This window comes from Notechis scutatus, chromosome 2, assembly GCF_049901735.1.
Source record: "Notechis scutatus isolate UNSWTSFEM ecotype Mainland chromosome 2, rNotScu1.2, whole genome shotgun sequence".
Classification (NCBI taxonomy): Eukaryota; Metazoa; Chordata; class Lepidosauria; order Squamata; family Elapidae; genus Notechis; species Notechis scutatus.
Genome location: NC_142010.1, coordinates 61,182,281 through 61,207,305, shown reverse-complemented (window position 1 = coordinate 61,207,305; position 25,025 = coordinate 61,182,281). Strand labels below are relative to the sequence as shown.

The following is a 25,025-nucleotide window of genomic DNA, read 5'->3' as shown; positions in this document are numbered from 1 at the left end:
AACTTTGAATGGTCACTCCACACAAGCAAAGTACCAGCAAAGGAGGGGAAAAAACTCCAGAGAAGTTCCTGAGATAGGAAGTCTAGTCCTGCCAAGAATGTAATAAGGGTTAACGGAGAGGCATTTCTGTAAGCAACACCAGAATGTTTCCTTCCTGCCTTCCTTACAGGATTAGGCCAGTAATTTATTCTAACAACCGGTTCTCCGGACTGCTTAGAATGTTAACAGCCGGTTCTAGTGAATAGGTGTGAACTGGTAGAATCCCACCCCTGGTAATATCTCCAGAAGTGACAGGGCCAATATTTTTCAGTTCTTTAGGATTAGCTTGTTTTCAAGATACTAAGAGAGGGAATATTTCTGAAATTAAGGTATTTTTCTGACAAATTTTGATGGCATGAGGGTGCTACAGAGGTATAGGTTGTCTGGAAGTTGTATTAAGTAGGTAGGTTATGTAAGATGGATATTTTAGGCAAATATTATTTCAATTCTTTGATGGATATTTTTTTTTTCATACAGGGATCTCAAATTAGACAATGTGATGCTTGATAAAGAAGGCCATATCAAAATAGCTGACTTTGGGATGTGTAAAGAAAATGTATTTGGAGAAAACAAGGCAACAACATTCTGTGGTACTCCAGATTATATAGCCCCTGAAGTAAGGCATACTCATTTTAGTATTTAGAAATCTTTCTCTGCATGGATGTGGTATTATATATCAGGGGTCCCCAACCGCTGGTCCGCGGACTGATACCGGTCCGCTACCGGGCCGCGGCGTCAAAAAGGTTGGGGATCCCTGTTATATATGACTTCTACTCCAGATGTAGGTGCAAGCTGCAGAGTGTTTACATTTTTATGGTCACCGAGCATGAAACAATATCTGCTTTGAAAATATTTACAGTTGCATTCAGTTATAATAAATATGATCTGTTTTTATAAAGTCTTAGATCCATATTTCTATCCCTATTTGTTTTTGGCAAAGTGACAGGGAAATCAGTTGTTGAATGATGAGCATTACATTTGAGCCGAATAATATTTTATTTTGAAATCAGTTTATTGAAATAAGTCAGTTTTATTCACTGTGTTGCAGCTACAATTAGCCTCGGTTAATCAGAATCTAAGTATAACTATAGACTTCAATTAAGAGAGAACCAAAATGCTTAGGACTTTTTTATTCAAGAGAAGGGAATGAGTCCAAATATTGCTGTAGTGTGTTTTTAGAATGTTGGTTACATTTTAATTCAGTTATCACATCAGGATGGTCCTACTATTGCTGATCCTTCTATTATGGAGGGGGAAACCACACGCAAATATACATATATGAGGCCTTTGGCTGCATTTCATGTTTGTGTCTTTTCTTACATTTGCTACAGATCTTGCAAGGCCTGAAATATACATTTTCTGTAGACTGGTGGTCATTTGGAGTTTTGTTGTATGAAATGCTGATTGGACAATCTCCTTTCCATGGTGATGATGAAGATGAATTATTTGAATCAATACGAGTAGATACTCCTCATTACCCTCGTTGGATTACCAAGGAATCCAAGGATATTCTGGAAAAGGTATACATTGGCTAAGCGTAATATGTGCTTCCTATATAGAAAAATGAAAAATATTAGGAGTATTAGAATTTAACAATCTAGTATACTAAAATAGCTGGTAATTTTACAGAAAAAAAATTATCCTTCCTCCTGTCCAAATGGTATTTATGTGTATGAAACAAAGTCAAATATAGGATTGAAGTCTTGGTTGTTGCTTCTGCTTATTGTACAATTATATGCAGTTCTGCGATCAAAAGTTGTTTGGCAAGACATGTCCATATGATAGATGCATAGATCAATCTATTTCTGTCTGTAAATTCTTACACATAGTGCAAAAATTTGTTCAGTAGCTGTTTGAAATTTAACAGCACTGAATGATGGAACTTATGACCTGTGCCTGAAATTAGGACTGCCCCCGCAGTTTTGGGCGCTGACAACCAATCACAGGAACACTGCAGCTGCTCCCACCTTATCTTCTCCATCTCACCTTGCTGGGTCCTTTGGGGCTATCTTCCACCTGACTCAGTCCCCAAAGCCTTGGGCCTGCTTCCCACCCCACTAGATCCCATTTCCTTGGGCCTTGTCCCCCTTTTCACCCCATCACACCTTGCTCCACTTATCTTTTCAGAAGATTACCTTTGGGAAGGAAAAGTGGCTGATCCACTATGCAGCCTTCCTTGAAGTGGATGGCATTTGGAGAGTGGCTGCAATTCTCAAATTGTAAGAATTGCAGCAGCTTCCAGGACAGTACAGCACAACCACTGTATAGGAAGACTGCATGGCAGATCAGCCACTTCTCTTTTTCAAAGCGATCTCAGAGATTGGGAAAGAACTGGCTGATCCGCCACAAGGCCTTCCTATACGGAAGCTGTCCTTGAACAGTCCTCCCTCCAAAATGGCACCCCCAGAAGTGGGTGCCATTTTGGAGGGAGGACTGATGGCTAAATATGGCTTCTAGATAAGTTCTAGACCCCAATTATGACACAGACACAAGGAAGATCATTTGATTTATGATTTAATTTGAATGTTTCTATTAAAAAGGTGTCAGCCTTCAAGATTTTTCTCCCTTTGCTTTGCATCTTTCGGCTGTCATAAGTAACGGGGGGAGGAGGGGGGAATGGTTATGGGAAGTGAGCTGAAGGTGTTACAAACCAGCACTGTATAAGCTGGGGGGGGTACATTCTTACTTAGGTTTCTATCCTATGCTATGCGCAGCTGCAACCCTTTATCAAACTATGTCAAGGTCAACGGACAGAAGCCTCATCACCACCTGGAGATGCCCACATGATGATATACACAACTTTTAATTGGATGAGTTCTTTACCTCTTCCGGGGCTTCTTGTTTTTCCCCATTTTCCAGTTCATTGCTACCGTCCATAAAAGATTTTTTTTTTATTAAATGTTTATTTCTCTCTTGTTTTGAATGGACGTTGAAAGGTTTCTATGTTTGATTTCATGAGAAAGAACAAAGGGAGAAATCACACCTTCCCTTTTATAGTTTTGCATAATAAAAAAGTACTAAAGAACATTTTGATTAGGTAAGGAAAAGTTCAGTTATGTCAGAATAATTAATAATATGTGATCAATTAGGATTGAAAAAAGCATTGTATTCTGAATAAAAGTAAAAGAAACATTCACAAGAGAAAAACATCAGGATGGGTATGGCTAAAATACATTCTCAGCACTTTCCAATGCTGGATTAAAAAATTGTTTTGTTCATGGAGGCTTGAACAACAACTGAAAATAAAAATATGTTATCTACAATGTATCAAGGGTTTTCCTGCCCATCTTGGTTTCTAAAAGGGAGGCTTTTCTCGAAGATTAAGGCTTATGTCAAATTATTCGCAATACATTTGAAAAAGACAATTTTAAAATACAAAAAAACCCATGTTAGATAGCCAGTATTACAAAACCCTTTATTGAAAGTATTACAGAATCCATTGTATGTGGCCCTATGGACCAAGGCATGACATGGGGTGGAGGCCCAAGGTTGTGGGGCCTAATGAGGTGAAAAGCAAAGCACGGGGTACTTTGTCTGATGAGGCCTTGGGAGGCCTGGATCAAGTTGCATGTGAAATCCCTAAACTATAATTCCCAGAACTGGCAGCCAGCATAATGAGGGATGCTGAATTTGGCAAGTTCTGGAAGGACACAGATTCTCTGCTCTTGGTCAAAATAGCTATTAAAAAAATATTATTTTTTTCAAAAGTACAGTTTGACTCAGTAACCAAATGAAGAACATTTTCATATTTTGTAGCTATTTGAAAGAGATCCAACAAAGCGATTGGGAATAACTGGAAACATCAGAGATCACCATTTCTTCAAAGCAATTAATTGGACAACACTGGAAAAGAGAGAGATGGAACCTCCTTTCAAACCAAAAGTGGTATGTAGCCTTAACATCTATTCCACACACTCAAAAGTATGGATCCTTTGTTTTCTGCTCATTGAAGCTAGATCTAAAGGCACAATACATGGAATCCCTTTAGTGGAACGAGTACATTTTTTTTTGTTTCCATCTCACTTGTGCATATACAGGTAACTCTTGACTTATGGCCACAATTGACCCTGGAATTTTGATCATAAGTCATTGCAGTTGTAAATTGAGTCACCACATAATTAGACTTGATTTTATGATCATTTTTATGATGGTTGTTAAGCAACTCACCATAACTTTTAAGCAAATCATGAGGTTATAGATCTAAATTCAGTTTATTGACTAGGCATTTTTTTGACAGAAAATAGCACAGACATGATCTTGTGACCACGGGATGCTGTAACTGGTTATAAATACAAATGCCTGAAATGTAATTATGTGACTGTGGGGGTAATGTGGCAGTCATAAATTCAAGGACCTTTTTCAAAACCATTGTAATTTTGAATGGTCTTTAAGAGACCACTCCTAAGTTGAGAATTACCTTTATTTACCTGTAGCATATCAGTATTTAATTTGCATATTTTTTTAAAAAAAACGCTAATTTTAAGTTTGAAATATGTCCAGCATTTAAAAAAATATAAAAAATCATGAACAATGTGAATTCCAGTAAATAACCAAGTTCTGAGCTATATATTTGTCACATAATTAGTCATCAGTTCATGCAATCAGTTCAATTACAATTCTTGTAATCAGTTCTTCAAACATTCCTGGCCTACCCATTTTTCTTGTCACAGCTTCCCCAAAGAAGAGTCTATAAAATAGGTTGAGTAAAATTGTTCATGGCCACTCAGCAATTCGGCCAGAGTTGTTTTGAGAGGGCAGAAAGACCATCAGCAATTGACACGCCATGGATTGGAGGCCCTGCTATTTCAATTGCTTCTGTTCTTCTTTACAGAAATCAGCAAGTGACTATAACAACTTTGACAGAGAGTTTTTGAGTGAGAAACCTCGATTATCGCACAGCGACAAAAACCTAATAGATTCTATGGATCAGTCTGCATTTGCTGGCTTTTCATTTATTAACCCTAAATTTGACCGAATTCTGGAGAAATAATTATTAATTAAATCGAACTCTGAGGAACAGAGCTAATGAAAGCTTTCCAGCTCTCTTCATACGGAATGTGACTGAAAGACATTCACCTCGTTGTGACCAACTGTGTAGTTATTACTTCTGCTAATTCTTAAGCAATTGGCAGAAACTTTGTCTTGTAAGACTGAAGTATCCTTGTGAATTATGTGTATATGATTTTCTCCATAGCTGGGAAAGTGTAGATGTGTGTTATTTGAATGTAGTTATTTCTTTGGATAATGTGTATTGCGGGTACGCTTTATTTTGCTTAAGAGGGGAGATATTGATTATGAAGTTATCTTTTAAATACAGTGAGACAGCTAACATTAATTCTCATCAAGCAAAATGGCTTGACAATCTATTCGATGAAATCTAGGCTTCAAATATTGGTATTTTTAATAAGCACCATAGGTCAATACTGCTTCCTGTAACATGTATTTTTCCTTAAAATTTTCTTTTCTTTTCATTCCTGGATAAAGGTTTTTTAAAAATCATGAAATAGAATTTATAAAATACCCTAGTTTCTTCCACAATATCTAATTGTGTTCATTGATGAGAATAAAGTGTTTGGTGGCACCTTAAAAATACACAATTGCCATTGGATAGACCATCTGCAGTTGCTGGGAATCAGGCAGTGTATAAATTTAACAATAGAGTACCCCGAAGTATATGTGTTTGCTAATTTTAATGCTTATATATATATGCACCTTTTTCCAAAGATGCAGGGCGAAAGATAATGGGGCAAAGAAACAAAGCCTGGCAAATGAACCTAGAGCTCATTTGAGAACAATTGAAGTATTATTTTGATCTTGGGAGAGAAGAAATGAACAATCCCAAAGCACACAACTGAGTTTTGCAGGTGCATTTGAGCAACAAAAATTGGAAATATATGAAGTTTCTGTGAGGCAAAATGTGTATTTCTTGGAATGTGCAGAGACTGAACAAGTTTAGACTCATGAATACTTTGATGTCATTGGACATAACCTACAAATAGCACCTGTCAACTGTCCATTAGGTTGCCCATTAGTGAAGGCCAATATAAGTTGTGTCATCATTTAAGAATCCTTGGTGAGATTGTTATCTGGTTTCTGTAGGAATATTTAAATATGCAGTTCGTTATGACAAACTAAGGCTTTTTTTTAACTTTATAACAAAATGTTTTTAGTAGAGACAATGGTAACATGTATAGAACAGAGTTGAAACTTGAAAACAGAATTGTTTTTTCTTATTCTTGAAAGACTTGATGACACTTAAAATGTAAATAAACTGTGTTCTGTTGTTCTCCCACTTCATCTGATTTTTACATCTTGTAAAAATTAGAAATTACTGTCTCAACTTTTCAAACATACATAGCACCCAAACTCTGTAATAAGCTAGAAAGGTAACACAATGGTATAAAATAAGCTAGAAAGGTAACACAATGGAATAAAAAAGGATAGTTTCTTTGTGGAAAACTATGCAACATAGAACCACTTTGATGCATCAAATTTTCATCTTCAATGGTTTAATCAGCAGGTCTTGCTCCATTTTTCTTTCAAGGACACAAACATCTGGATAGTTTCATAAGTTTTGGATTTGACATTTTAATAAGATTAAAGCAGGAACCCATCTGAATTCTAAGTGTCCCAAATGCTACTGTAAACCATCAAATTTGAAATCGTAAATAAAATGCAAAATATTAATAGTCACAAATTAGAAGCTTTAGAGTTGGCTGATAACACCATTATGTAAGGTGTTACATGGGACTAAGCAATGGGACTATAGCTTAGTTAATCTGACAGAAATAAATGACTATTGTCCATGATGCTACTGCTACTTGAATACACTGCTCAAAAAATAAAGGGAACACAAAAATAAGACATCCTAGATCTGAATGAATGAAATATTCTTATTAAATACTTTGTTCATGACATAGTTGAATCTGCTGACAACAAAATCACACAAAAATTATCAATGGAAATCAAATTTAGCAACCCATGGAGATCTGGATTTGGAGTTACACTCAAAATTAAAGTGGAAAAAAACACTACAGGCTGATCCACCTTTGATGTAATGTCCTTAAAACAAGTCAAAATGAGGCTCAATAGTGTGTGTGGCCTCCATGTGCCTGTATGACCTCCCTACAACGCCTGGGCATGCTCCTGATGAGGTGGCAGATGGTCTCCCTAGGGATCTCCTCCCACACCTGGACTAAAGCATCCCCCAACTCCTGGACAGTCTGTGGTGCAACGTGGCATTAGTGGATGGAGCGAGACATGATGTCCCAGATGTTCTCAATTGGATTCAGGTCTGGGGAACAGGCGGGCCAGTCCATAGCATCAATGCCTTCGTCTTGCAGGAACTGCTGACACACTCCAGCCACATGAGGTCTAGCATTGTTCATTAGGAGGAATCCAGGGCCAACCGCACCAGCATATGGTCTCACAAGGGGTCTGAGGATCTCATCTTGGTACCTAATGGCAGTCAGGCTACCTCTGGCAAGCACATTGAGGGCTGTGCGCCCCCCCTAAAGAAATGCCACCCCACACCATTACTGACCCACTGCCAAACTGTTCATGCTGGAGAATGTTGCAGGCAGCAGAACGTTCTCCACGGTGTCTCCAGACCCTGTCACATCTGTCACATGTGCTCAGTATGAACCTGCTTTCATCTGTGAAGAGCACAGGGCGCCAGTGGCTAATTTGCCAATCTTGGTGTTCTCTGGCAAATGCCAAACGTCCTGCACGGTGTTGGGCTGTAAGCACAACCCCCACCTGTGGGTGTCAGGCCCTCATACCACTCTCATAGAGTCTGTTTCTGACCATTTGAGCAGCCACATGCACATTTGTGGCCCGCTGGAGGTCATTTTGCAGGGCTCTGGCAGTGCTCCTCCTGTCCCTCCTTGCACAAAGGTGGAGGTAGCGGTCCTGATGCTGGGTTGTTGCCCTCCTATGGCCTTCTCCATGTCTCCTGATGTACTGGCCTGTCTCCTGGTAGCGCCTCCATGCTCTGGACACTATGCTGACAGACACAGCAAACCTTCTTGCCACAGCTCGTATTGATGTGCCATCCTGGGCCACTTGTGTGGGTTGTAGACTCCGTCTCATGCTACCACTAGAGTGAAAGCACCGCCAGCATTCAAAAGTGACCAAACCATCAGCCAGAAAGCATAGGAACTGAGAAGTGGTCTGTGATCACCACCTGCAGAACCACTCCTTTATTGGGGATGTCTTGCTAACTGCCTATGCTTTCCACCTGTTGTCTATTCCATTTGCACAACAGCATGTGAAATTGATTGTCAATCAGTGTTGCTACCTAAGTGGACAGTTTGAGTTCACAGAAGTGTGATTGACTTGGAGTTACATTGTGTTGTTTAAGTGTTCCCTTTATTTTTTTGAGCAGTGTATATAACTGGACTGCTGGTGCTGCAGTTAAAAACAAAAATATTAATACATTGCTTACTGGAATAGAAACCTTTTCTAATTAGCACTATGCATCAGAAACAGGAGTGTAAAGGGTAGAATGTTGCCAATCTTCAGCTACAACTTTTGTGCATCTATTTTACTATATATTTCAAATTTAGATTCAAAGTAATAGCTAATCATCTAAATGCAAATGCTATTTGAAGTTATACTGTATAAAAGCTGAATCAGCAGCTGAATAGTTATTGAAAGTGATTTTGTGTAAACAAAACCAAACTCTGTCTCTATTAATAAAACATCACTATAAGCTGCTTGGTCAAACTAAAACTAGCTTAATACTATTAGAAATCTAGAGAAAAAATGGTGTGTGCATAATATTAGCATGCTGATGCCACTCATTACATGTGCTTTGATGCAACTTTGGATGTTTAAAAGCAGGGACTGAAGAATTCAGGGGCCGACTGCATAGATTCCACTGAATCAAGATGTGAAAGGGCAATCAGGATGGGATATCTATCATTTCATGTTCAGCAGGGTTGTTCTGGCTAATCTGGCTGGCTAGACAGGTTCCCCTTCTTCCCTTACAGCTTCCTATCCCTCCCTCCTAAAGCTGTGCATTGATGGAAGGGAACAACCATTCCAGAAAGGAGTCCTTACCAATCTTCTTTCAAGAATGTACAATTAAGTCCCCTGCTAGAATCACCAAACAAATTCAAGGTCCAGGGATTAAGCTGACAGAAGGTGATGCTTGATAAGTCAGAGACAACTGTGGATACGTTGCTTAATATACCTATCACGAAGAGCTGTCTCGGTAACACCACACTGGTCAGTGGGGTCCAAAGCTGCTGAATACAACAGGCATTAGCAGAACCACAACTACTGTTAGAAAGGGCAAAGTTACAATCTCAAGCACATTCCATGCATCATTTCATTGTCTTTAATGTCAGCAGAAGCATTATTACAACTAAATGGATTCTTGATAATCAGATGTAACTTCACTGATATTTATATAATTAAATGCAGTAAATTCTGCAAGTTTGCAAATTGAATTCCACAAGAATTGTTCATACATGACATAAAACTTTTGTCTTTATAGTAAGCCGATAGGTATTTTATATAAATATAGCTATATTATATATCATCAAAATATGCTTTCTTGGACAGACTTTTTACAAACATTTATGTGATGATTTAAGATGGTGATCTTAAATATAGTAGCAAAATTCAACTTACAAATAAAGAAATTAAAGTGCACTTTAATTTAGAACTGATATTTTATTGTTTTGGAGAAAGATTTAACACATGGAAAGTAATAAATTGCCCAACTATAGTTGAAAAATCTGCATTAAATAAATGAACAATAATATCTGAATCAAAATTTAATTCAAAATCATATGAATCCACCATACAAATTGAGAAAAGAAATAATATTTATAACATTCTCATTTCCATATTATTCCTATAAGCTATTTCACACATTAAGCAAAGGCCAATAATGGCTTCTTGTTTAAGATTCATATGTTTCTATAATTCATTTTTTACTCTTAAAAAAGGTAGTAAGTCCTGTGAAATAAAATATTCAGCAGGTATTCTGGAGGTGGTTACAAGTTTATCTAGCTGAAACTGAGAGTAAACAGTTTTTATGAGTTATGATTTTTGGACTTATTTACTTGGAAGATAGTGCAACTAATTTCAAGAGGTTTACTTCCAAATTTTGTATTTAAGATCACAGCTTGTTAAATCAGAATCAACAACTTCTCTTCATCTTTTCAAGTATCAACATAAATTTATAATTTGTATTGCGTACAACGATTTTTATCGGTTATATGGCCTTTTCTCTGAATAGAAGAAACCACAGTTAACAAAGTATATTTAGATATAACCTATAAAAATATCTACTATACATTAAATATTTAGCCACCGAGTTGTACACATTAAAAAAATATGAAGATATTCAAACAAATATTTATCTCCAATAAAGGGAATCTATGAAGCTATGATACATTTTCAATGAAGGCTAATCTGCTGCCTTCATTTAGAAATGAGTAAAATTATATTTTCTACAAAATTCAAAACAGATTTATACATCTACACATTTTTCTTCTGGATAATCTTCAACTTTTAGAGAATTTAATTAAGCCCCCTGTCCAGTGCCCCACATCCAGAGAAGTTCAAAAAGTATCACGATAAAACACGACTGCTAAATAAAAGAGACCTATTAAAATACAATGGTGTTTTTCTTGGTCCCTTCGAGCACCGTACAGGCAGTCTTTAATTTACGACAGCAATTGAGACCGCTTAGTGATGGCAGTTCTGGCAGTCCCAAGTTGCTGTTGTTAAGCAAGGACCGCATGACTGTGGTTTCCGACTTCCTGCCAGCTTCTGTGCTGTTTGTGGAAAGCTGGCAGGGAATGTCAGAAATTGTGATCTTGTGACAGAGGGAGCAGTGCAGTGGCTGGATATCCGAGGACCTGTTGCAAGAACCACTTGTTGAACATTGTCACAGGTTCAAACTATTGCTAAACGTAAGCCAAGGACTACTCGTATTTATCCAATAGAAGGCAACCCATCCCCCTCAAAGGGGAAAAAAAATACAAACATATTATGGAAAGCCTATGGTTTCCACTCCAAATGAAACCAATCCTGGAGATTTCCACACCTCTCCTAGGTTTATGTACGATTTCACTTGTGTATGTTAGGCATCCTTTGCAGCTGTGCTTATGTATCTTATAAAAATGAAGTCTTGATAAAGATAGGATAGGATCAGAACAAACATTATTATTAACCGATTCCCTGTGTGCATGTCAATCATTCTTTCACATATAAGTCAGTCTTACACAGACAAATATGTGTGAATACATACACAGAATCTCCTCCCTCCCTCTCTCCTTCTAATGAAAGCAGGGAAAAGGGGGAAAGTGGATGGAAGAGTTATGGGGTGGCTTCCCTGGAAAATAAAAACAAGACAACTGGTGGGAGATATATGGGGATAGGGGAGAGAGAAAGAAGTCTTGTTTAGGCGTTATAGAAAAGCAGTTATCTCTCATCTTTCTGTTATTTTCAATAGCACCTTTCCACTAAGTGACTGAATTCAGAGATATTGAGGTGGGGGGTGGGGAGTGTTTCTTCCAGTCAGGTAAACACAGTAAATGATTATCTACCCGAACAAATATTTTACAATGCAAAAATTATGTTATGATAAAATACAGCTCAAGTGCTTTTTATATGTTATTTAAATAATTTCTATTTTATCACCACTGTTTATCTTTCTGATATAAGTTTGACTTTCTGGCTTATTTCTACAACACTGAATGCATTGCAAAACAAGGAGTTCACAGCATGGCCACAGCATACATGATAGCACCAGCGACAAGAAAATAAAAAGAAACAAACTGACCCTCCTTTGCAAAGCTAACACAGTACATTGCACAGAGCTTTTACCACTAAGATAGCATGGTTCAATAAGATATCTATATAGATAGTGGGATTTTTAAAAACACTTCCAACCCGTGAGGACAAAACTATTTTTTGTTTCAACAACTTGCAGGTATCTAATATGCTGCTTGACTTCTATCACACAAATAACGACATATAATGATTTTATACAAATATATACATGACTTAACATGCAAACTCAAAAAGGAATTGTTTCTGTACAAATTTCATTCGAAAGTAGGATGTTAAAATTCTGCAAATTAGCCTGAATTCTTCTGTGCATTTTTGAGAATCCAACTACATGAGCAGTCATCCCATCTCTCTTATGCTTTCCTCTCAAGTCATACAGGAGGAGGAGAAGTATAGATGCTAATCCCAAAGATGATGATGATGGTGACAGGGCTGAAGGATATGCTGGTTCTCTTTTATGAAAGAACTCCAGAATGCTAAATCAGGTCTTAGCAACAAAGCTCTTGAAAATATCTCAGAATCCACACCCCCAATTAATATTTTAAAAGCACATAAAAAATTAAAAAGGCAGAAATCATGTGCCATTTTCCAAATCTTCAGCATTTTGAAATTCTTGCATGAATATCTCAAACAAGGACACTGATATCTCAGAAGGTTTTAGGCAAGAATGGATTAAGCTGAATGAAATCTTGTAGGATTTGATGGTTTCTGCAAAATCTTAAAAGACAATTTGTAAAATTGTCATTGTTATTTACTTTGGGAGTGAAGCCTTCCACCATTACCTGAACTTGATGGTATTCAGTGCATGACATCTGCTAGCTCCTCCAGTAAATATAAATATACATATATATATGGATCTTTGGTTATTCGGGTTTTCTCCCACGTAAAATTGGAAGTATCTAGGCGACGTTTCGATGAAGTCTCATTCATCATCTTCAGGCTTGTGTCTTCGGCTTTGTGCTTCTCGGAGTAATGTGAGCTTGCAGCTGCTTCTTCCTTTTAACTGCTAGTGGGGGTGTGACTTGATTGGGTGGCGACTTGGCTGTGTTCTGATTGGGTGGGGGGTGTTCTCATTGGTTGGGGGTTTGGCTGTGTTCTGATTGGTTGGGGGTTGGCTGTGTTCTGATTGGCTGGGGGTGTGCTGGAGGGGTTGTATTTGTTTTCGATGGCTGTCAAGGCTTCTTTTATAGGCACTTGGGTGAAGAGGGATATGACATCAAAGCTTCACCCAAGTGCCTATAAAAGAAGCCTTGACAGCCATCCAAAACAAATACAACCCCCCCAAGCACATCCTAGATCTGACCAACCACTGCCTATCCAATACATACTTCACCTACAACGGACAGAAATACAAAATAGGAGGAGCACCCATGGGATCACCCCTCTCACCTGTCATCGCAAACCTCTACATGGAACACTTTGAAACACAAGCTCTAGAAAAGCACAGAGCCGAAGACACAAGCCTGAAGATGATGAATGAGACTTCATCGAAACGTTGCCTAGATACTTCCAATCTTACGCGGGAGAAAACCCGAATAACCAAAGATTGATTTTATATATATATATATATGAGCATTCAGCTTTGTTGGGTATTTTCCACGTCATTTAGTTGTGCTTTTAAGTTGTAGCAGCTGGCAGAATCTCATCTGCCATCATCAGGCTTCTGGTTGTGGCCGCCTGTGGTTGTGTCACAGACGGACACAACCAGAAGCCTGATGATGGCAGATGAGATTCTGCCGAAACGTTGCTACAACTTTAAAAGCACAACTACAATGACGTGGGAAAATACCCGAACAAAGCTGAATGCCATACATGTAAGTACCCGCGAAAACTTTTATATATATATATAAATATATATATTTCTTAATTATGCCTACATTTTAAATGAAAAATGGTGGGACTCAATAGGACTGCCTCTTCCTACCCCCACTCCAAAAGAACACTCAAAACAAGTTAACATTTTATCTTTGGTTTAAGGAAAAGGAAGAAGTGAATCAATACTATGAACTCACTAGAACTTCTTAAGTCAGATGTGTTTCTCAAAACTGGCGGTGTACATTGCACTAAGATTTTTGGACCTCTAACCACTATGTTCCACATTCTTACTTTATTGTCTTATTCTTGTCCACGTAAGATTATGTTAATTTTCATAGGCTTTGCAGAATTTCCTTGAAGAAGAATATATAAAATCAGTGGTCCCCAACCTTTCCGGCTTTATGGATTGGTGGCTGGAGGCAAGAATAGATGGTTCAGTGGGTGGTGCACTTTTGTGCATGAGTATGCGAGACTGCAGTTAGCACAAGTGAAGATATGCACGCTCACCCACCACCTCTGCAGCCCAGTTCCAAATGGTGCATGGCCCAGTATCAGGGATTGGGACACCTGTATAAAATAGTGCTTATGGAAATTATGAATAATATGCAGGCCAAGTTTGGCTAATTAGAGTACCCATTCGTATTCTTAACTAGAATTAGACTTTTTTTTTTTTAAAAAAAAAGGGGGCTTCGAAAATGGTATTATTTTGTATATGAAGTAGAAAGAAATCTGCTATTATTTTCGATAAAAAAAATCATTTGAATAAATTTTCCAGGAGCACTTTTTAATAGGAGCATAAAAGAGAAAATATTTTAGATGCTAAATAGAAATAGAACCTTTAATAAAATTATTTGGAAAGTTGGTCCCTAAAACTGGAAATTTTAAGTCTACTTTAAAACATTGAATAGCTTATAAGCAAGTAGCTTTTTGTGTTGTCAATCAAAACAATGCAATTATGAAATTAAAAAAAAAAACTTGAATGAAGTTTGATGGAAATGATAAATATCCTGTCTAGTAGATGAAAAACTTTAAAATACTTTTTGTGTGCATAAAATTTGAATAAAACAAGCAGAGGATTGTTTTTGACAGAAAGACCAACTTAAGAAAATATTCTAAGTCTAGAAGAATCTCAAAATAACACCTGACGATTTATACATATAACATTCAAGATCAAAAATGACAGGCTGAAGACAAAATACATTAAATTAAAACTAATTTCATCCTGTGTTCCATAAATACTTGGTACATTGTTTTACTTTAATGCTCAGTTGGTCTTGAAATTCATTTTAAAAGAAGAGACCAGGCATTTTTTCTGCCTTGCTGGCTGCCTCCTTTGAAGGCTTTCATCATCGTGTCCCTGAGAAGTGTCCTTAATGTTGACATTGGATAGCAGCCTGGGAGACCAGAGAGCTACAAATTATTAGGTACAGTCCTCAAGGCTTCTTCTCGAGAGCGGCTCACACACACATTCTGAAAATAAAATAAGAAGAATTAGTTAGCAAGCTTTAAGTGGTTCACAGTCCAGAGAAGTGCATAGGTAACGCTGGCCTGACCAAGAAAATTCTCTTGATAAGTTTATGGAATTAAGACAGTAACCCTGCACTGAGATTGACCTCTTAGAAAAATGCCCTCTTAAGCAGTAATAAATGAGTAATTTTGGCTTAACTGCATCTGAAGATAAGTTTGCCTTTAGAGATCTTCAGATCTAATAAATTCCTTACATTTCTGAAGATGAACTACTGTTGCAGACCCACATTGTATTCTAGAGATACATGCTCCCAAAGCAGCTACCTTCAGACATGGAATAAAATATGCAGACCATGAAGCATGAGAAAAGATGACAACTTTTGGGGTTTGGGACTTTACCAGAAGTTATAGATACATAAAATCACACATAATATATCAAAAGAGTCAACAGTTTTTATTCTCCTGCAACACTAGAATTGAGGAGAAGAAGAATTTATTAAAATGTCTAGTTCAAGAGTATGCACTGAATAATAGCAACTGCCCACTGGTTGACATAGTTAATAATTTTTTTCACAAGCTCCAATTACTGCCAATTCAAGAGATGATGAGTCTTATTCAATATGAACTCTTGGGGACCACATATTGGCTTCGTTAGGTATAGCAGAAGACTGTTTTCACCATTAACTAACATTAATGCACAGCATAATGTTTTCAGTTCTTCAAATAATTCAAACAGACAGCAAAGTTTTTATGTTCAATATACATGCCCAAGCACAGGAGAATCAGAGTTTATGGGAATCATTCATCTAAATCCACCCACCTCTATTCCTCTTTCAATCAAATCTCTTTTTCTAGGCCACAATCTATGAAGCACTATAACTCCCCATGTTAGCAAATCACACGGCAGTTTTATCAGTAATACTGCCCAAATTTTTCCTTCACTAGAGAAGGCTGGTAATAAATGTTGATTTTCCTGCACATAGGCCGTTTTTTCAGGTAGCATCACCTGACTACATCCTGCCGAACACTGCAGATTGGTTGGTACCTATTAAATGGGTACATGACATATAGTTTGATTTTTATTATCTTGCATTAAATACAACCCTGAATCAAGCAAACTATTAAACAGCATAACCTTTTACAGAAACGCCTACTTTCAAACAGGATAGAGCAGAGCAGTGATGTGGTGAAAGGTTACAAAATGGGTCTTTGTTTAGTGCCCATGAGACTCTCTCTTGAACCAACTTTTTCATTCAATGACTAACAAATCTTAAACATAAGGTCAAGTATGACATATTATGTCAAAAAGATATTGCTGGGATATGTATTATGGTGCTGTATACAAAAGAGATGCTGCGTGCAAAATTTTGGACAGCCACAAGAAGGCAGCAAAGAGATGCCTAAAACACTGTGCTTTTACTGCCATCTTTTGCATCTCAAATACGGTAGACCTAGTGAAAAGCCACAAAGATGAGCCATGAGAGCCTAAGGGGAGAAGAGATAGGATTCAACAGAGCAAATGTGGAAGTCATGGGAACATGCAATTCTACATTCTGATCATGACTTCCCTGAACATTTGCAAAATCCACTGCAGCAGGATCAAGAGCCGGAGCTGAAAGATGCAGAACCATAACACGGCTGAGAAAGGAGCAATAGTCACTAATGCTCTTGTGTGGACTAGCATTTGGAACCAAGCCTATGCTCTTCAGCTGGTTTAGAAAAAGCATTGAAGTCTAGGAAGTGAGACAGGCAGTTGGAGATGGGCCAACAACATTTTAAAAATACTGCCCACTTAATAGGAAACAACTTTTTAGATACATTAAAATCAATTAGAATTATAATTCCTAATGACAGAATTACATTGGTCAATGACATTGGAATAAACACACTATCACCTGAAAAATATCCAGCTATCTTCTCATTGATTCTATTGTACTTATTACAACTATTGGATGTATTGTAACTATTAATAACTTAGGCGTTCAAAGTACTGAACTGAGCTTTACTGGACATAATACATCAAATTAAAAATCAGCAATAATTAAGTTATGTTGCAAAAGGAACTAATCGCATTTCAGCAGAAGTGAACAATAGCTTATTAATGTTTCAACAATTCAAACAGTCTAAAACAATTTGATCTCCAAGTCATGCAATACACAAAAACTGTTATATTGGCATTTGATTCCAAATTGATCGGAATGATTGATTGAAAATTAATAAAAGTATGATAAAAAACAGCACCACATCTTTCATAGCTGATCAGGAAACAGGATTCACAGGTGAGCAGGGACAGTTACAAGGGCATCCTCAGGAGGTCTGACAATGTCTACATTCTGTATAATAATAAAAATACAGTAAATATTTATCGTGCAGGACTGCCAATCAGTGTTTCCACAAGTAATCTCCTGAATTTAAATCAATGGATGACTGCAATTCACCAAGAAAAATTTGTGCCTGCTTTTCTTATAAACATAGACTATTGATTTACAGAACAACAATAATTCTGCAGTTCCAGCTTAGCGCCGGCAACCTTTCTCCCATACACGGAGAGATTACAATTTAAAAATACTTCAATTTCTTTCATATAGTTGTATCTAAATTCCTGCAAATCTTGTTCTCTTACATTGTCCAGGTTAGTGGGGGCAGTTGGTGGAAATAAGGCTTAGCAACTTATAGGATCACTATTCTGGAGGAACAACCTCTTTTTCCACCCATCTTTAATATGTTGCTATTAAATTGGCAAACGTTGTCCTACAAGATCATCCCTTTCCCAGCAGTGCTGTCATTTATCTGGCCAATGGCTTGTCGTGTGCAAGTCTGGGGTCTCTGCAGTACAGAACTATGTCACTAGTTGTTACTTCTGCTCACTAAATCACAATGACCTTATGGGCTACCTGTCTGTATACAGAAAGCCATGCAGTATTACAGGGTCATTTAGTCATGCCTTCCTTTGGCCCCAGGAAGTCCCCAGATTAAGAATGAGTTCAGTTCCTTAATTCTTGTCTTGAATTTGTAATTCACATTTTAACTCATACTTACACCAAGACTGCCTGTTACTAAAAACAGTGGATGGCGTTCTTTTTTTCTCAAGCTGTCGAACTGCTGAAAACAGGCCCTACATTAAAAATGTGCAGCTTCAGTGGTTCATTGACTGAAGGAAGGAGAACTCTGCCTACCATTTTTAGTAAAAGTACAAGTTGTTTATAAATGAAACATTCTTAACCCAAGGACTGCCTGCATTAGTCTGTTACTTTAGCATTATCGTCTCTACTAATATCACTGACTTTTTTAGACTGAAGTTATGTCAAACTTAAAACCTAGGCAAGTACATCTCCAACAGGGAACTCCTACCTCCAAGCCCATGATTATATATGCAACATAAATCACCTCATCCATCATTAAATCATCCATGAGAACAGATTTTATATAGACCAACTTGGCATTCAAAACAGTCAGAGCCCAAGGCATGAGGACACACAATAACTTGGTTTATGGGTTGAGTACTGGGTTCTGGTCAAGCTCCCAAGTAGCAACCCCAGCAGTCCCTCAGATTCTAACCATTCCTATCCCTGTCACAATCTTGAAGTTTCTGCTTTCTACCCCCAGTCCCTGCTTCCCTAGCTCTCCTTTCAAAGGCACCCATACATATACGGACAGCCACCAATCACCCCAGCCCTCATAGCAAACATCAGACACACACACACACCCCAGGCTGTTCCTATCTTCAAGGTCTTGGAGTTAGAATAGCACATAGTTTCTGTGAAAAGCTCTCTGTATATTTCAGATCACATACCTACTCCCTTCCTGTCCAGGTAGGTAGTAAGATGACAAATAGCTCTCCAGTTAATAGAAAACCCAGCTGAGTCCAGAAGAAAGGTCCAGCAGGCAAGTGCCCAGAGCACAGTGAAGAGAATGATAAAGCAGAACTCAGTGCTGCCTCCACCACCCTGGCTCCTTCCGGGCTTCAAAGCACACCCTTAAATCTCTCCCTGACAGGCCAAAAGGTCCCCAGAGCTGCTGAAAATTATCTTGATCACAGACCGGATAAGGATCAATAATATGAATCACGGTGATATACATGTGAATAGTTCCTTGGTCCTATAGAGATGCAGGAATGGGGACAACCAGAACACCATTCAGAGATGTGCCTAAGTTCTCCTAGCCACAGCTGCCACCTGCTCTTCAAGCCAGAATCTGAGTCTAGGACCACTCCCAGATTATGCACCAGGTCTGCTTGAGGTAGTGTTATCCCATCCAGAATTAGAGATGGAACAACCTTGTCTCAAGAAGTTCCAAATACCCTTAGCCTCTCCATCTTGCAATGGTTGAATCAGAGCCTGTTTTGCTTCATCCAGACCTGGACAGCCTACAGACACTGGGATAGGATGTCCATAGCATCAGTCAAGGGGTCTAGAGTGGAAGATATAAAGCTGGGTGTTATCTGTATATTGATGATATCTCACCCCAAACTGGTGGATCACCTCACCCATGTAGATGTTAAAAAGGAGAGAAGAGAAACCAAGCCCTGAGGCACCTCAAAAAGTAGGGGCTGCAACCTGATTCTCTCCCCGCCTATCAACACCAACTGAAACTGACCCTGGAGTAAGGAGAACCAGCACAACACAGTGCCACTCACCCCAACTCCCAAGCCAGCATGATTGATCATATTAAATGCTGCCAAGAGGTCAAGAAGAGTCAGGATCGATGCATTACTTCCATCTCACTTCTGCCAGAGGTCATCCATGAGCACAATCAATGCAATCTCAGTCCCAAACTCTGGCCTGAATCTTGACTGAAAGGCATCTAGATAATTCGCTTGATCCAAGGTCCTCTGCAGATGCCCTGCACCCACTCTCTCCACCACCTTCCCTCAAAGGACCATCCCTGTCCAAGCTGGTTTCCAACCTTCCCTTAGAAGGGAAGGTTGGAAACCAGCTTGGACAGGGATGGTCCTTTGAGAAGGGAGTGCACCACTGCCTCTTTAAGAGCTGGTGGGACCACTCCCTCTTTCAAGGAGGAGTTAACTACCACCTACCCTTTCCCATGCAACTTGCAACTCTATTACTGATCCTGAAAAAATCACTTACAAATTTCCTTTACAAACAACTGTTTTAACTGACTGAAACAGCTAAACTAACTTTCAATCAACAAGCCATATGAACCAAAGCAGTTATGATCATCAATGTTCTGCTTCTGAACATTCTTTTTTCTTAAACTTTAAAGCAGTTATGAATTAACACACATGAAAATACATATTGAACACACTATTATGGATACATTTATTTATTCTCATTCTCTACTGTCCTGTTATTAACTTAGCTTGATATACCTGATTCCCACTAAGGCCAATGGGACAACAGTACAATCATGGTCTCCTGTCTTACTGATTGGGTTCATATATCCTATGAAACTATATTTTGATTTAATGAACAAACCACCAGATAACAACCACGAACTAGGGGTACAAACTACAAGTGTTTGCTCACACAATAACTAAACCGAAATTAAACAAACCATAGTTTGACTATATGGACCTAGTAATAAATCATAATACTGGTAGCATAGACATACAAATGGCTCAGAATCAAAACCTGAAAAGTAATGCTGCACACAGAAACATTTATATGACATTTTAACTCAGTCAAAATTGTATTTGTGATTTTGTTAGCAAAGCCTTTCATCCTCATGTTAGGAAGTATGAGTAAAATAGATGAGACTTTTCATATAAATCCAACAGTCACAAACCGAAGTCAATCACTAAACAATGATGTGTCTATGTGTATGAGAAAGACAGAATAACCATAATTTTGCATTAAAAAGAGTACCTATGAATTTATGGTTATTCCAGAATTTTAATATTAAAAATAAACTTCCAAACTAACTGGACACAAAAATATTTGCTGTTGTTCTAGAATGAGCAAGAGATGGCTTTCAAAATCTACAAAGCAATCCCCCCCCCAAAAAAAATAATATAGTACATTTCACATAAAACATACAGGTACCAGAAACTGAACTACTGCAATGATATTTGACATGACACAGTCAGAGTTGCTATAGTAGAGCACAAGGCAAAGTCTGTTGAAATTAGGACCAGGATAAGATGCTTGCAGAGAAAGTACTAAAGTACCTACAAATCTGAAAACTTTTTTCCTTACATTAAAAGAATGGGATCTCTAATTGAATGGTAATATACAGTATCTCAATACTACAGAGGTGTTGTCTACACTGTATTGAGGGATATAGGCACGTATGGAAGCCCTTCACCCCTGAAATCTTGTATATCTTTAACATTTTCATGAGTTTAATGCAGAATTCTTTTTAAAAATCATCGAAGTACATTAAAGAGAACACACACACTAATCAGATAAATTGTTTTATCAGTGTTCCCAAATATGAAACTGGATGGTTGTGAATCCCTACTCCAAGAATCAAAGAAGGTATTAAGCTCAGGTTTTTTTTACAATTCCCTCCAGCTACCTTATTTTTTTAAAAGTACATTTAAAAAAATCAACTTTGGGAAGAAGCAATCTGGAAGATGTAGCCAAGAAAGGGGGCAGTGTGTGCTTAATTCTTCTGTCACTGGCAGGTTTTCTACTTTAATACTTTTTCCAAGCTTCTTGTAAAGTTTTACATTCATATTCGGTAAGAAGACCTACCAGTGGTTTATCCCTGTGTGTGTTTACAGCGTCAACATTTAGAAAAATAGATTCCACTTTGCAACCTGTAGGTGAAATCAACATTTTCATATTTAATATATTTTATTCACTAAAAAAGAATAATATTAACACCATAACAATAACTTCTTCCTTTTATATCCAATGGACAATGGAATTTGACACAAATAAATACTGGTTAAAATAGTTCTGGTTAAGATTTGTTAACACTTTAGCATCTGTTGAGGTAAGGTTGCTTTATAAAGTTTCCTCCTACGACACTCTGGCATGTGAGTGGCAGACATAGTAGTCCTTCCAATGCAACTTCCAGCTTTCTCCTAAGAATCATGGATAGCAGTTTTGAGCAGCTGTAGCAACATTCATATTGACAGACCTTTGGGAGGGTTGTTAAGTATTATAAAACATTTGATTGTATGTTGAGAGTATGTTGAGTATCTTCCCTAAAATATTGATCAGATTTTCATGCATGCCTTCAAGTCAGGTTGTTGAATTGGAGAAAGAAAATTGGGAGTGGCTTTTTGGATGTAAGAACAAGTTCAATTCTGATATTGAAAATATGTTCTTGTTCTAAGCCATGCGCTGAAATGAATATGTACTTCAATTTTATTGGGTGGCTTTCTGCCCAGAGATTCCTTGATTGTTAGCTGAGCTTTGTTGCAGATGTTTCATTAACCAAACTAGGTAACATCATCAATGCTAGTAGGGAATGCGGTTTGGTCTCATTTTATATACTAGTGGCTTGCCCTTGGCTTTATTTTTGCACCCTACCCCAGCTGGAGATCTTATCTGCAATAACTGCAGGATTTTGGACACTAGAGGTCACTACAGGCTTCTTTTTATTTGAAGTGTAACTAAGTTACAGGAATTCTCTCTATTTTAAAATGTTTTCTTATCCCAAATTTTAATGTCCACATTCCCCTTTCCTCTTCTTTTAACAAGAAGTAATAGTGGTGCTTTTTATTTAGATTAGGTGGCATTTTAAAATTATTTTAATTACAACTTTGTTTTACACTGGTTGAAATAATATGTCAAAGTAAAAATTAGGTTTAATAAGTAACTTAAGGAGAGTCGGGCCCAGTTAGCATCTGAAAGGCACTCCAACATATTCCATGACAACTGCAAGCTAGATGGAAAAGTTGAAAAAAAAATAGAAAAGAAGGCTCTGTGGTAGCATATTCCTTCCTATAATTAATAATGTTCTATTCTATCATATTAAAAGTTACATTTTAGCTACAACTCTTAGACTCTGGAAGCACCCCAAGGCTTTACCAACACTGTCAACAATTAGTTTTTTTGGATTCTACCCAGAGGTGGTATTCAGCAGGTTCTGACCAGTTCTGGAGAACCGGTAGCAGAAATTTTGAGTAGTTCTGAGAACCGGCAAATACCACCTCTGACTGGAGATTTTACTGTACCCTTCCCCTGCCACGCTCACCAAGCCACGCCCACAGAACCGGTAGTAAAAAAAAATTAATCCCACCTTTTGAAACAAGAAGGCATGGAATACACACAACAGACAAATGCACAGGCTTACTAAAATCCAAGTATCTACAAGAATGCTAAAAATATTTCTAAAGAAAAATCAACACTAATTATGTAAAGCATTTTGAGTGGTCATACTTCTGAAGATATTCACACCACACCACTGTGTGGCAGGACCTAATTATTCAAATTCCCAGCTTTACCTCAAGAAGAATAGAAACAATGTCTATTTTAAAACATTTTGGTTTAATAATGAACTGAACAGTTTAATGGAAACTGTAACTAAGTACAAGTAATTTGTTTTGACATACAAGCTTACAATTAGGAACTAATAGTCTACCTCTGATAGATGTAACCTAATGAAATGTTTTTCATAATAAAGTTGATTAACTTTAGCTTAAATTTGAATATCTTACCGTAAGCCACTGGAGTTAGCTTTAAGACAGTATGCAGAGGGCACTTGAGATAAGGCAGTTGTTCTGAAATACATAAATAAAGAAAAATATAATAAAAAAAGAATAACTTCTGACTATTGACTATATAGTTGGTTCCTAGTTAATATTTGTATCTCACTTCACTAAATAAATTTTCAGAACAGCTTCCATTTGTAGAAACCAGAGCACACAAGCAATGCTACCAACAGACACAGATAAGATTCTAAGACTTAGCCAGACAAAACAAAAGAATAAAAAAATGGTAAATTGAAATAACTAAACAAATAAAAATATTTAACCTACCAACAAATAGTGGTTCTCAACCTTACGTCACCATGGACCCCCTTTAATACCTTTTGTGGCCACAGACCATAACCACAGATCACCAAGATTTAAGATTTAAATCATAACATTTCTTCAAGCCTTCACAGACCCCTGTAATGGCTTCGTGTGCAGACCACAGGTTGATAACTACTAACACAGTGGTATCCTAAACACGTACCACTTGTCTGCAATTATCTGGTGTCAAAATGAAAGTTATTGCTGACTAACTTCAGCTTTCTCTGTGGGTATTTGTAAGGTACCTACCTGCAGGCTTATCCAAAAAGTAAGCAAGCAAACAACGCATAACAGCTTGGTGACAGATTACAAGCACGTTTTCCTGCCTTTCCAGCTCCATAATTACTGGCTCTAACCTTTGAACAAGATCTTCATAGGACTGGAAAAACAATAGCAAAAAAAACAACCATTGTAATATGGATATATGTATAAATGACCATAATTTTATAATAAAACTAGCTGGATACCTGTGCTTCGCTATGTAACTATGTGATCAGGTTTAGTTTTTGGGGAGGAAAATAAGGGGGGGAAATTCTGCCTCTGCCTAACAGCATCCATCGGTATTCATCTGGCTAGCATCCTGTCAGTGTGTGAGAGTGTTGAGGGATTTTTGGAAACTGAAGCAGTATTTGCTGTGTGAGCAAGGAGACAGCAAGGAGCCTGGGCGTGACTTAGCTCAATTGTTCTATTCTAAAGCTGGTTGCTGTTGTGAGACTGAAACTGAAACCCTTCTGCTTGTGTTTTGCATTTGGAACAGATTTCTTTTCAGATGGGGAAGGGGAGTAGAACTCCTTAGCATCAGAGCGTGTTAATAATAATATACAGAATACTAATGCTTTGGTGGTCATTCGAAAAAATCCTTTCTTAGTGAGCACCTAGAAGCCATGAGGAACGTATGTGCAAATTTTGTGGGCTTTACGGTTCTGGAGATTTTGTGATGATGCTGAGTGGTATTTCACTTTTA

The 25,025-nt window shown here is 37.7% G+C and overlaps 2 protein-coding genes across 5 annotated transcripts in view; one reads left to right on the top strand and one right to left on the bottom strand.

Annotated features, from left to right (window-relative positions):
• PRKCD (protein kinase C delta) overlaps positions 1 to 6,331 on the top strand; it is a 70,103-nt gene extending 63,772 nt beyond the window's left edge. The window contains exons 15-18 of the mRNA XM_026680523.2: positions 517 to 655; positions 1,371 to 1,559; positions 3,796 to 3,924; positions 4,871 to 6,331. Coding sequence (XP_026536308.2) covers positions 517 to 655; positions 1,371 to 1,559; positions 3,796 to 3,924; positions 4,871 to 5,029 — 616 coding nt within the window. The 3' untranslated portion in view covers positions 5,030 to 6,331. The remainder of the gene's footprint in view (positions 1 to 516; positions 656 to 1,370; positions 1,560 to 3,795; positions 3,925 to 4,870) is intronic.
• An 8,018-nt stretch (positions 6,332 to 14,349) lies between these two features.
• The window catches only part of PFKFB4 (6-phosphofructo-2-kinase/fructose-2,6-biphosphatase 4), a 98,374-nt gene continuing 87,698 nt past the window's right edge, over positions 14,350 to 25,025 (bottom strand). For 2 of the 4 annotated variants that reach the window (XM_026680528.2, XM_026680525.2), the window contains exons 11-15: positions 24,311 to 24,440; positions 23,705 to 23,767; positions 21,789 to 21,853; positions 17,374 to 17,465; positions 14,350 to 15,135 (exon numbers count right to left, since the gene is read on the bottom strand). In XM_026680528.2, coding sequence (XP_026536313.1) covers positions 17,406 to 17,465; positions 21,789 to 21,853; positions 23,705 to 23,767; positions 24,311 to 24,440 — 318 coding nt within the window. In that variant the 3' untranslated portion in view covers positions 14,350 to 15,135; positions 17,374 to 17,405. The remainder of the gene's footprint in view (positions 15,136 to 17,373; positions 17,466 to 21,788; positions 21,854 to 23,704; positions 23,768 to 24,310; positions 24,441 to 25,025) is intronic. The other 2 variants (XM_087954897.1, XM_026680526.2) reach the window with 1 other exon arrangement.